Source organism: Andrographis paniculata, unplaced genomic scaffold (genome assembly GCF_009805555.1).
Source record: "Andrographis paniculata isolate CXL003 unplaced genomic scaffold, ASM980555v1 Contig89END, whole genome shotgun sequence".
Taxonomy (NCBI): domain Eukaryota; kingdom Viridiplantae; phylum Streptophyta; class Magnoliopsida; order Lamiales; family Acanthaceae; genus Andrographis; species Andrographis paniculata.
In genome coordinates this window covers 2334382-2348902 of record NW_026137627.1, presented here as the reverse complement: position 1 = coordinate 2348902, position 14521 = coordinate 2334382, and the positions used below count along the sequence as shown (strand labels likewise).

The following is a 14521-nucleotide window of genomic DNA, read 5'->3' as shown; positions in this document are numbered from 1 at the left end:
TTTATTCTACTATTCTTTATTAAAAATTGTACAAGTTAAATAATATAAATTTTTGTTTGAAATTATAAACAAACAAGCGAGCCAAAAAGAGTGTTATTTTAATGTTTAGAAAGTTTAAGGAATTTTATTACTTCATGGCAAAAATAGCACATTTGTGTCCAACATGAAAATTTAAAAAAAGATATATATATATATATTATATCTTATAAATACGAGTTTGTACGGATCTGCCACTTGAAAAGTCTATCTTGCCCCTTATTTCAAAAATGACAATTTAGCCTTTAACCTACCTTTGTACTGGCTTGAAAAGACGTTTTGGAACCGTCGTCAGCAACCGCCGTCAACCGCCCAAGACGAAACGTTTTGGAACTCTGGTCGGTTACATCAACCGCCTCGCCAAACGCCTCCACCAGTTCCAGAACTCAAATAGCCCACCCAACCAATTCAGAGACCAATCGGTAGACCAAAAGACTCCTTGGCCGCACCCACCAAGCGACCTGTCTATCCGCCTGCGGACCAGCTAACTTGCCTATGCGATCGCAGACCAGCCGACCTACTTTATCCGACCGCAGACCATCAGAAATGTCTGTCCGACCTTCTGACCATCAGACCTGTCTGTCTGAACGCTAACCATCCGACCGATGACCAACCGACCAGATCAACCGACCGAGGACCTTCCGACTTGCCTATCCGACCGCTAACCAACCGACCTGATCATCCGACCGAGGACCAATCGACCAGACCAACCGACCGAGGACCTTCCAACCTGCCTATCCGACCGCTAACCAACCTACCTGACCATCCGACCAACCAACCTGACCAACCGACCTGAGCGCAAATTTTTCTCCTTTTCCACCCGACTTCGTGTCTAACTTCCTTTAAAATCCTGCTATCCTTATTATTATTATTATTATTATTATTATTATTATTATTATTATTATTATTATTATTATTATTATTATTATTATTATTATTATTATTATTTGTGCGTAACAATTATCAAAGTTGAAATATCATTGCTATTTTTGACATTTCAAAACTCATAAAGAGATGCAGGGTCACCCTTCTTATCTCAGTCTACCCGCCTGCGGACCAGCTAACTTGCCTATCCGACTGCAGACCACCATCAGACCTGTCTGTCCGACCGCTAACCATCCTACCGAGGACCAGCCGACCATACCAACCGACCGAGGACCTTCCGACCTGCCTATCCGACCGCTAACCAACCGACCTGATCATCCGATCGAGGACCAACCGACCGAGGACCTTCCGACCTGAGCGCAAATTTTTCTCCTTTTCCACCCGATTTCGTGTCTAACTTCCTTTAAGATCCTGCTATCCTTATTTTTATTTTTATTATTATTATTTTTTGTGCGTAACAATTATCAAAGTTGAAATATCCTTGCTATTTTTGACATTTCAAAACTCATAAAGAGATGCAGGGTCACCCTTCTTATCTCAGTCTAGCCGCCTGCGGACCAGCCGACCTACTTTATCCGACCGCAGACCATGAGACCTGTCTGTCCGACCGCTAACCATCCGACCGAGGACCAACCGACCAAGGACCTTCCGACCTGCCTATCCCACCGTTAACCAACCGACCTGATCATCCGACCGAGGACCTTCCGACCTGCCTATCCGACCGCTAACCAACCCACCTGACCATCCGACCAACCCACCTGACCAACCGACTTAAGCACAAATTTTTCTCCTTTTTCACCCGGCTTCATGTCTAACTTCCTTTAAGATCCTGCTATCCTTATTATTATTATTTTTTGTGCGTAACAATTATCAGAGTTAAAATATCCTTGCTATTTTTGACATTTCAAAACTCATAAAGAGATGCAGGGTCACCCTTCTTATCTCAATCTATCCGTCTGCGGACCAGCTGACTTGCCTATCCGACCGCAGACTAGCCGACCTACTTTATCCGACCGCAGACCAGCCGACCTACTTTATCCGACCGCAGATCATCAAACCTGTCTGTCCGACCGCTAACAATCCGACCGAGGACCTTCCGACCTGCCTATCCCACCGCTAACCAACCGATCAGACCAACCGACCGAGGACCTTCCGACCTGCCTATCCGACCGCTAACCAACCCATCTGACCATCCGACCAACCGACTTGAGCGCAAATTTTTCTCCATTTCCACCCGACTTTGTATCTAACTTCCTTTAAGATCCTGCTATCCTTATTTTTATTATTATTATTATTATTATTTGTGCGTAACAATTATCAAAGTTGAAATATCCTTACTATTTTTGACATTTCAAAACTCATAAAGAGATGCAGGGTCACCTTTCTTATCTCAATCTATCCGCCTGCGGACCAGCTGACTTGCCTATCCGACCGCCGACCAGCCGACCTACTTTATCCGACCGCAGACCATCAGACATGTCTGTCCGACCTGCTGACCATCAGACCTGTCTGTCCGACCGCTAACCATCCGACCAGACCAACCGACCGAGGACCTTCCGACCTGTCTATCCCACCGCTAACCAACCGACCGAGGACCAACCGACCAGACCAACCGACTGAGGACCTTCCGACCTGCCTATCCGACAGCTAACCAACCCACCTGACCAACCGACCAGACCCACCGACCGAGGACCAACCGAGTTGACCAACCGACCTGAGCGCAAATAATTCGATTGTATTTTTGTTTTACAGTTTATATTTCAAATAAATAATGTTTCACTACATTACATTATAGAATAGTCGCGCGGTATACCGCGCAAGAGCGTGTTCTAGTGTATATATATATATATAAAGCTTATTGAAAAAAAAAATGAAAAGATAAAAAGATAGTTAAAAATATTTTTAAATATTTAATTATCAATTAAAGAAAATAAAAAATTAATATAGATAGTAATATTTATAGTAAATAACTTTTGAATGAAATATAGTATTAAATGTTAATTTTTTTATTTTGTCAAAAAATTAGTAATTAAATAAATTTAATAAAAAAAATTAAAAAAATAAATTTAGCAGACAAAAAAAAATATTAATTATTTTATAAAAATAATATATATATGTATGTATTCCTTTTTAGAATGATTGATAAGGACATTTTTAGGGTGTGTTCGTTTGTAGAATTTTAACAAAATTCTACTATTCATCCAATTTTTTTCCTCCTAAAATATTAAATCAAACATCTATTTTTCATTTTTTATATTATACTAAAAATTAATTTTACATTCAAAACATCACATCAACACCTATTTATATCACATCATACAATTATTCAAATTCAAAATTTTTACTATTCAAATCTCAACTCAAAATCCAAACCCCTGAACAAACACACCCTTAAAGTAACAATATTGTCATTAGATATAAAAGGAGAAATTTACTATTCATAAATTGTTTGCAAATTGCAGACATGGTTGGTATGAATTTAATTCATGACAATGCTGACTCTAGAATTTTTGTTCTTTTTTATTTTTTTATTTTAAATTTTCTATTTTACAATAATTTTATTTATAATAAAAATATATATTAGTTTTATATTGACAATGCTGACTCTAGAATCTTTGTTTTTTTTTATTTTTTTAATTTTAAATTTTCTATTTTACAATAATTTTATTTATAATAAAAATATATATTAATTTTATATTATAAACAATAAATATTACATTGAATTACTATTTCACTTTAATAAATAAAAAAAATTAAATATATATATATACATATATAAAAATAAACACAAATTATATACTTTCTCAGTTTCAATTCAATAGTTTTGATTTTACTAATTTCATTCGTTTCAAAATAATATTTTAATTTTTATAAATAATCATATCACTATAAAATTATTTTTATTTTTTACTATTATTATACAAATATTATTACTTTTTACACAAATATATTAACAAACACAAAAGAAAAAAATCTTACTCAAAGAAAATTCCTAACATACTTCTTATAAAAAAATATTACATATTTTCATACAAATATATATTCTACTTATTTAAAAAGTAAACAATTCAATACAATTTTTTTTTTATTTCTATATTTTGACAAGTTTCTTTCCCCCTGAACTAAAATAACACATGCATTATACAAAAGAAACACATTATCTGTTTTTTTTATATAATTTTTAGGGTAAATTAATTTTTTTTAGTCCCGTAACTGGACTCCCTTGTCATTTTAGTCTCATAAGTGGAGCTTGTCGCAAACTAGTCCCATAAGTGAAGAATTTTCCCTGTTTTAGTCCTCCGGCACCGGAGATGCCTGCGTGGCTCACCGGAGGTGACGTGTCCGCCAGGTGTCGCTGACCTGGCAGACACGTGGATTTTTTATTTTTAATTTTTTTAAACTTATTTTTAATTTATTTTAATTTTTATTTGTAATTTTTTTATTTTTTTATTTGTTACAATTAAAAAAATTAAAATAAATGAAAATAAATAAATAAATCCACGTGTCCGCCAGGTGTCGCTGACCTGGCGGGACACCTGGCGGACACGTCACCTCCGGCGAGCCACGCGGGCGTCTCCGGGACACCTGGCGGACACGTCACCTCCGGCGAGCCACGCGGGCGTCTCCGGCACCGGAGGACTAAAACAACGAAAATTTTTTACTTATGGGACTAGTTTGCGACATACTCCACTTACAGGACTAAAATGATAAAGGGGTCCAGTTATGGGACTAAAAAAACAGTTTACCCTAATTTTTATGATTTTTAATATAAAATATATCCTTTATATTATAAAATATTATCATTACTATTTAAATCAATATATAAAATTAAAACAATTTTTTATATATATTATTAGTTTTGATATACAAATATTAAAATGAATATTTGATAATACGTTGTTTAACTTAAAAAATAAAGTTATTTGATTTTATTTTATTTATTAAAAATAGTATGTTTAATAATATAAAATTTGAATATAAAAATAAATAAATTTATTTTTATTTTTCATCCATAACAATATATATATATATAATAATATATTTCTAATGTAATACTATCACACACAATTCTTTATTTTCAATTTATACTATTCTTATTATATTTAGAACAACAAAACACCTCCAAATATAAATAAATTTTAAAAACGTACCCTAAATTACTAAAATATTGAGGCTGTATTCGACTGGAATTTTTCCTAAAATATTTTTATTATTAATGAATTTTTTAAAAAAAAAAATATTAAATCAAATACTAAAATATTTATTTTATATATTATATTAAAAATTATTTTTAAATTCAACGTATCGCATCAATATCTATTTATATCATATTAAATAATTATTAAAATTAAAAAACATTCTTAAACAAATCAAAAAAATATCAATAAATGGAATTGACGTTACCTTTGCTTCGGTCATATCAATTCTATACCAAAAATTGAAAGAGACTAATCGAATTTTTAAAAAATATTAATAAACATGGAAACTTAATTTTAATTAATTAAAAAAAATAATTTTAATGCGTTTGTTTTGTATTTTGAAGGATATATATATATTTATGGCAAAATTGCCCATAACTCCATTGTGGTTTCGAAACTCAGCGTAAATTCCCCCTCTACTTTAAAAATTGCATGACGTCCCCTTATACTTTAAAAAATGTTGCATGAAACCTCTTTGTAGTTTCAATACTCAGCATAAATTCTCATTTTACTTTAAAAAATTGCATGACGCTCACTTATACTTTAAAAAATATTGCATAAAATCCTCCTGCCATGCAAAACATATAGATAGAAAATCATCTTCTTATCACACAAGGAAAGTTTCATGGTGGTGGAGTTTCATGCGACGTTTTTTAAAGTATAAGGGGGTACCATACTATTTTTAAAGTACAGGGAAATTTTACGCTAAATTTCGAAACCACATGGGAGTTATAATCAATTTTACCTATATTTATAGATAGTTTTGTGTTTTGAAGGATATATATATTTACAGAGAAAAAATCATTTTTGTTTCATTCAATATCGTAATTATCAATTTTGGTCATATTCAAATTTTTTTTATCAATTTTGGTTCCTCCCAAGATGGTTGACGGGGACTGAACACGACCGTGTTTGCTTGAATACGGCCGTGTTGGATGACTCAGAAGGTAATTGGGCGTTCCAGGCAGCCAACACGGCCGTGTTTCTGCCCGTGTTCTGAACACAGCCATGTTTCTGCCCATGTTCTCAACATAATCATGTTCATTTCCATATTCTCAACACAGTAATGTTCCTACCCATATTCTCAACACAGTCATGTTCTAGCCATGTTCCAGTTCATGTTCTCAACAGAGTCATATTTTAGGTCATGTTCACGACCGTATTTTCAATATAATTATATTGTAGGTCATGTTTATTATTATTTTTATTTATTGGTTAAAATTATTTGATATATATATTTATAATTCATAAAAAATGTTTTTTACAATTATTTTATAATATAAAAAATAATTAATTTTTTAATATTTTAGAAAAATAATTGCAAAAAAATATAAAAATAATAATATATTAATATATATTTTTAATGATCATCATTATATATATTTTTAGTAAAAATTTTAAAATATTATTTTGATATTCAAAATATCAAAATAAAAATATATATTAATATATTATTATTTTTATATTCTTTTGCAATTATTATTTAAAATATTAAAAATTGATTATATTGAAAACATGGTCGTGAACCTGACCTAAAATATGGTTGTGTTGAGAACATGAATAGGAACATGGCCTAAAACATGGTTGTGTTGAGAACATGGACAGAAACATGACTATATTGAGAAACATAGACAGGAACATGACTATGTTCAGAACACGGGCAGAAACACGGCCGTGTTGGCTGCCTGGGACGCCCAGTCACCTTCTGAGTCATCTAAACACGGCCGTGTTCAAGCCACGTCATCCATCTTGGGAGGGACCAAAATTGATAATAAAAAAAAAAAAAAAAAACTTGAATAGGACCAAAGTTGATAATTATGATATTAAATTAGACCAAAAATAATTTTTGCTGATATTTATATTAGGTAAGAGAAATTAGTAATATAAAAATAATATATTGTGATGAATTATTCGTTTTGTGATTAAATAAAATATATGTTATATATTGTATATATGTATATATATTCAGTATGTTCACTAACATTTTTCAATAAAATATTTTTCCATAAATATTATTAAAAAAAATACAAATATATACACATTAAAATAATATTATATATTACACACTCATAAAAAGTCAATTAAAATATTATTTTTATATTATTTAATACAGATTCTCATATCATACCAAAAAAAAATAAATTTAACTGCTGAGTAAACAAATTATATTTTGACTATTATAAAAATAATAATCCAATAATAATAACAACAGCAACAAGATAATAATAATGATGATAATAATAATAATAATAATAATAATAATAATAATATCTATGAAGTCTAAGGGTGTGTTTGTTTAAGGGTTTTGGATTTTGAATTGTGATTTGAATAATAAAAAATTGAAATAGTTAATAAGATGCGATATATCGTGTTAATGTGATATTTTAAATATAATATTAATTTTTAATATAATATAAAAAATTAAAAAATAGGTATTTGATTTGATATTTTATGGAGAAAAAAATTTAGTAATAGTGAAAATATTTGGAAGTTTTTCAAACGAAGACACCCTAAATATATCATTCATTACAAAATCTCTAGGAGGGTGGACAATTGAATTTGCAATTCAAAAAGATTGGTAGACATGGTTAGGAAAAAAATAGATACTACGATTAAAAAAATATTTATTTAGAATTTAAACTTTAATTTTAGAATTAAAATTGAATTAGATAATTTATGAGATAATATAGTATAAAATAAAAATTTCAATGTATCTAATAATGATAAGTTGTTGATGCTCTTACAACCGCCTAATTAGTCGAGCAAAAAGAATATATACATATATATATAAGCCACAAAGAAAATATAAACTAACAACAAAATATATAAATTAATATAATACAAATACAATACACGATAATAGCTCATACAATGCACACTCCACATAATATACTCATTTCGGCCACTTTGAAATATTACATTTGATTTTTGGGTGTTGGGTGTTGATCTTTAAATATTAAATATTATATCAAAATGTGGTATAAATCAAGAAAAAATGGCAAAAATATTTATATTAATGTCTTATAATACTAATAAAATGACGTTTATACAAAAAATTATACAAATATAATTATTTTTTAAAATTAAATAAAATGACGCATAATGTAAATGTAAACTTATTAAATGGACGAGTAAATAGATCGAAATTAATTTCAACAAATAACTTATATTAACACAACACATATATAAACTAGAATAATAGCACATATTAATAATATACTACCTTCGTCAGTATCTAAGAGTCAGATTTGTTTTTTGTCGTGTTGATATTTGAATATTAATTATTATATGAAAACGTAATACAAATCAAGCAAAAATGACAAAAATAATTCTATGAGTGTTTTATAATACTATTATGATGATATTTGTGCAAAAAATTACACAAATAAAAAAATATTTTTAATATTAAGTATAATGACGCAAACGAATTGTTCATGACTTTTACATCTGGACGGAAGAAATATAAAATATATATCGTCTAATGTATTTCTTTTATGTATTATCTAATGCATTTTTATATACTGAATGGACCAATCAGCATAATTGATTATTCTCATTGCAACAGCCTAATCATTCAACGCCCAACTACTTTAGGGTGTGTTTGTTTGTTTGGAGGATTGGATTTTGAGTTGGGATTTGAATAGTAAAAATTTTGAATTTGAATAGTTGTATGATGTGACATAAATAGTTGTTGATGTGATGTTTTAAATATAAAATTGATTTTTACTATAATATAAAAAATAAAAAATAGATATTTGATTTGATTTTTTTGAGGAGAAAAATTGAATGAATAGTGGGATTAAAATCCAATCCCCCAAACAAACACACCCTAAAAGTAAATTCAAATTTAATGGATATCATAAATAAATACATTTAAATATCCTTTTCGCGTTCTTAACTTAATATCATAATTAAAATGAGTTGTATTTTAAAGTGCAATATTTAATAAAATTATACAACTAACAATAATATGAGATTTGTTTGCACATATATATATATATATCAATTTGTTTGGTTATATTTTCTCTTTTTTATTTTTACTATTAATTTATAATAATTTTTTTTTTTTTTTAAATATCATACTTCATTGTTCCAAAACAATGGAGACATTTAGGATTGTCATGAGAATTAAAAAATTATATTATTATATTGACAGTGAGTGTCAAAATATTTTTAAAAAACTAAAATATTCTTACTTTATGTAATTATTGTGAAAAAATAAGATAATTTTGTAAAAAAATGGAGAGTTAATTACCAAAAATGAAAATAAGACTATTGTTTTGAGACGAACGAAAATGACAGAATAGGACTATTATTTCAAGACGGATGGAGAATAATCTATTTATCTGATTTTAAGATAAAATGGATCAGGATCAGGATCCAGATATGGATCCAATATCTATATGAGGTTCCGGATCCGGGGAAATTACGCCGGATCCCGTGCAGAACAGTTCAATTGACTGGCTTACACATAACGAATTTAATACACTTAATTTACCGGCCGTACCTTCTGTTTGTGTTTAATATCGTGTACCTTTCTGTTTATGCTTAATTCTATACGACCGAAATTGATTTTGTTGATATATATATATATATATCACTGCCTAATATATATCTTATATATATATATAATATTGTACCCTAATTATAATTTGTGAAATTCAGTTTATTCCATTAATCTTAACATGGTATCAGAGTCATGATTTTTCCCGAACAAATCGAAACAATCCGCGCATCTCAGATCACACATTTCCAACTGTCGCCGATCGTCACCGCCACCACCACTATGTTTGCCGCCTCGAGACCGGCCGGAATCCGGAACAGTTCGGCCAACGGCGGCGCGTGAGCCTCACACGCGCCTGACGAAGTTTTTGGCCGAACGCCTCGCCGGTGTGTGGAGGCACGCGCGGCGGCCATTGCCGGCGATTTTTGCACTGTCGTATTCGGAATTCAATTTCCTCTGCGGTGGTATACTCACTTTTTTCGTTTGAGCAGTTTTCTTTATCCGTCTGATTTTTCGTGTTTCGGATTCGATTCGATTTTGTCTGTGTTTCTGTCATTTCAGCTTTCGGCTTGAGATAATGTCTACACTTGAAAATTTCTTTATGGAAAAGATGGATGTTCATATTCCGATAAGTGTTGTCATGTTCGGAGATAATTACAGTTTTTGGGCACAATCGATGAAAAGTTTCATGATAGGAAGGAAGCTATGGCGGATTGTTACAGGGATATAGTTGCTCCCGTTGCTCTGGTTTCTATAGAAGAAGTTGCGTCTACCGCCAAAGTTGTCGAATCTTATATTGAAAAATTGGAGGATTGGGACAGTAAGAACCATCAGATTCTTACTTGGTTGTGCAATACTTCCACTCTGGCGATACATGTGCAGCTTGCCCAATTTGAAACTGCTAAGGCAGCGTGGGATTTCTTGGTAGTTCGCTTCCGTGCTACTGGTTTGGCGCACTATTATCAGCTACGGAGTACTCTCCATGATCTAAAGCAGGAACCAAGATAGTCTGTCAACGCCTTTCTTGCGCAAGTGCAACCCCTTTGGCATCGGTTGGATCAAGCTGAGATCAGTCCTGATCATTTTCACCTCCAGGTCTTGATGACTTTGCGTTCAAAGTATGAGGCATTTTGTGCCTCTTTGGTACATTGGCACCCACTTCCTACATTGGATGCAACTATTCAGGAGATTCTTTTTGAGGAAACTCCTCTCTACCTAGCCAAGGCTCCTCTGCTTGATTATGCTCTTACGGTCACCGCCCGAACTCTTACTCAGAGTCGTCCCCTCCGCTGCAAACGATGTCAGTCTTCTGATCATGACCTCGGTCACTGCCCCAAGGTGGAGTGCCACTACTGTCATGTTTTAGGGCATACTATACAGTATTGTCCTACTACGCCGTCTCGCTCTAGCAGCAGTAATTCCAAGCCTCGGCATGTTCGTGGACCTCCTCAGTCTAGTACCTCCTTTGTCACAGCCTCTGCCACGTCTGCGTCTGCGCCTCCTACGATTCAAGACTTGGAGGCTCTTCTTAAACATGTTCTATCTTCCAATACCGCTATGTCTACCACATCAGGTAACTCTCATTGGTATTTTGATTCTGCCTGAAGTAATCATATGACCTCTGATATACGGCTTATGACCTCTACATCCACCGCACCGTCCCTACTCCCTATCCTTACTGCAAATGGTACCCATATGCGCATCACTCATACTGGACATGTATCCACTTCGTCCTTATCCCTCCCTGACACATATTGTATTCCCCAATTAACCTTAAATCTAATTTCAGTTGGTCAATTAGTTGATCAAGGTCTCCCAGTGATATTCTCTTCTATTAGTGTGCAAGTTCAGGATGCGCAAACCGGGTGGACCCTCGGGTAGGGCCGGAAGACAGGCCGTTTATTTGAACTTAAGTCACTTCAGCTCCCTCGTCCCTCTATCTCGGCTTCCACCACCTCTACACCATCCTGCCTTTAGTGGCATCATTGTCTCAGTCATGCGTCCTCCAATAAACTTAGGTGTTTGATTAGTCAAGGTCTTTTGGGTTTTGTTAGGTTTAAGTCTTTTAATTGTGTGGATTATTCGTTGGGAAAACAACCTGCCTTGTCATTTCCTCATAGTACTTCCGTTGCGGATACACCATTTTCATTAGTTCACTATGATATTTGAGGACCTTCACCCGTTGTTTCTATTAATGGTTCACGTTATTTTGTGCTTTTTATTGATGACTATTCTCGCTTTACATGGATTTACTTCACGTGGCAGCGTTTTGAACTTCTATCTATTTATATGAACTTTGCTAAAATGATACATACCCAATTTTCCTCCACCATAAAAACTCTCCACACATATAATGCTCTTGAGTATACTGATTCTTCCTTTCTTCGTTTCCTATCTGATCAGGGTACTATTGTCCAATGCTCCTGCCCATACACCTCTCCACAAAAGGGTCGCGCCGAACGTAAACATCGTCATATCCTCGATACAGTCCGCACCCTTCTATTATCTGCTTTGAAAGACTATTTAATCGAGCCCCTGATTATAGTTTTCTCCGCCCTTTCGGTTGTGTCAGTTTTGTCCTCCTCCCTCCTCATGAGCGTACTAAGTTGGAACTTCGCGCGCGTCTGTGTTACTTCTTGGGATACCGGTTAGAGCATAAGGATTATCGTTGTTGGGATCCCATTTCCAATAGGTTGCGTATTTCTCGTTATGTCACATTCTGGGAGAATACTAAATTCTCTACCTTGTCCCTCTTTCGAGTCCCCTTTGATTGTTCGTCTCTGTTCTTTACCTTGTCTTCTCCACCTCTATTTCCTTCCGATGATGCGGCCCCGTCCCCCGCTCCTGATGCTGTCCCGGCTGCGCCTCTTGAACCAACGCTAATCCCCGAGCCTACTACTACTCTCGACTCTGATGCATCACCATTACCAGAGCTTGACACTACTTCGACCTCAGACCCTAATCCTGGCCCTCGCCATTCCACTCGGGTTAGTTACCTACCTACTCACTTACTCGATTATCACTGTTTTTTTGCCATTTTGTCCCATTATGAGCTCAGGTCCTTTCGTGAGGCATATGCGGATCCGTTGTGGCGGCATGCTATGTCTGAAGAGTTGTAGGCTTTGGAGAAAACCCATACGTGGGATATGGTTGATCTTCCCTCTGGCAAGAAACCTATCGGCTGTAAATGGGTATTCCGAATCAAAACTCACTCTGATGGATCCATCGAGCGCTACAAGGCGCGTTTGGTAGCCAAAGGCTACACCCAGTAGTATGACATAGACTATGATGAGACATTTGCCTTGGTTGCTCGTCTCACCTCCATCCGCTGCCTTATCGCTATCGCTGCCGCTCGTCGGTGGCCCCTACATCAGCTCGATGTCAAGAATGCGTTCTTGCACGGTGATCTATCCGAGGACATCTATATGTCTCCTCCTCCTGGCTTTCCTACATCTTCCAAGGTATGTAAACTTCTTCATGCCCTGTATGGTTTGAAACAAACGCCTCGAGCTTGGTTTTCGAAATTTAGCTCTGCTCTACTCCAGCTTGGCTTTACTTCTAGCGATCATGATTCGGCTCTCTTCCTTCATCGTGGCTCTCTTCCTTCATCGTGGGTCAGCTGTTCTGCTACTTTATGTGGATGACATGATCATTATGGGGGATGATGCATCCGGTATCTCTGAGTAACAGACTCATCTACACCGCCACTTTGAGATGAAGAGCTTAGGGCCTCTTCAGTACTTCCTAGGTCTTGAGATCTCCGACACCTCCGACGGATATTATCTCTCTCAAGCCAAGCATGTCTCCGACCTTCTGTCTAGTGCCGGTCTCACTGACTCCAAGACTGCTCCTACGCCTCTAGATTCTGACTATCGTCTTACTCCCATGGACGGCGTCCCCCTCGATGATCCTACTCTGTATCATCAGCTGGTAGGAAGTCTGATCTACCTGACTGTCACTCAACCGGATATTGCCTATGTCATCCATATCATCAGTCGGTTTATGTATGCTCCTCGGATGACTTATCATTCTGCTGGTCTACGGATTGTCCGGTAAATCAAAGGTACTCTCCTCCAAAGGCTTCATTATTCAGCACGTTCGTCATTAGTTTTGACCGGGTATTCTTACGTTGATTGGGCGGGAAATCCCTCTAATCGCCGCTCAACCACCGGGTTTTGTTTCTTCCTTGGCGACTCGCTTATTTTGTGGCGCATCAAGAAACAAACGGCTGTCTCCCGGTCTAGTGCAGAGTCCAGATATAGAGCCATTGCCGACACCGTTGCCGAGTTTCTATAGCTTCGCTGGCTGCTAGCTGATCTCGGTGTGCCTCAATCCTCTGTCACTATTATTCATTGCGACAGTAAGAGCGCCATGAAGATTTTGACGTATAATGTTTTCCACGAGCGTACGAAGCACATTGAGATCAATTTCCACCTTGTACATCATCACGTTGCTCATGGAAACATCTCCTTGTCTCCCATTTCTTCTGCTGATCAGACTGCTGACGGTTTCACCAAGCCTCATCTTCCCGACCATTTTCAGTCATTCTTGAGCAAACTCAAGTTGGGTTCCACTGTTCCACCTTGAGTTTGAGGGGAGATGTTGATATATATGTTGATATGTATATATTGTATATATTTAGATATATATATCCCTGTCTAATATATCTCATATATATATATAACATTGTACCCTAATTATAATTTGTGAAATTCAGTTTATTCCATTAATCCTAACAGATTTTTTTCCTAAAATGTACTATTAAATATGTGCTACTTTCTTTATAAACATGTATTGATCATGTCAGGGCTATCTCGAACTTTTTGGGGCCCTGAGTAGAAATAAATTGTAGGCTCTATAAAAAACATGATTAAATATATTTTCAAAATAATACTAC

General features: G+C 34.7%; 1 protein-coding gene across 1 annotated transcript; it reads left to right on the top strand.

The window, feature by feature from the left end:
* The first annotated feature begins 13338 nt into the window (after positions 1–13338).
* LOC127242869 (uncharacterized mitochondrial protein AtMg00810-like) lies at positions 13339–13680 on the top strand. The gene has a single exon (XM_051262579.1). The coding sequence runs from the start codon at positions 13339–13341 to the stop codon at positions 13678–13680; it is 342 nt and encodes a 113-aa protein (XP_051118536.1).
* The last annotated feature ends 841 nt before the right edge of the window (positions 13681–14521 follow it).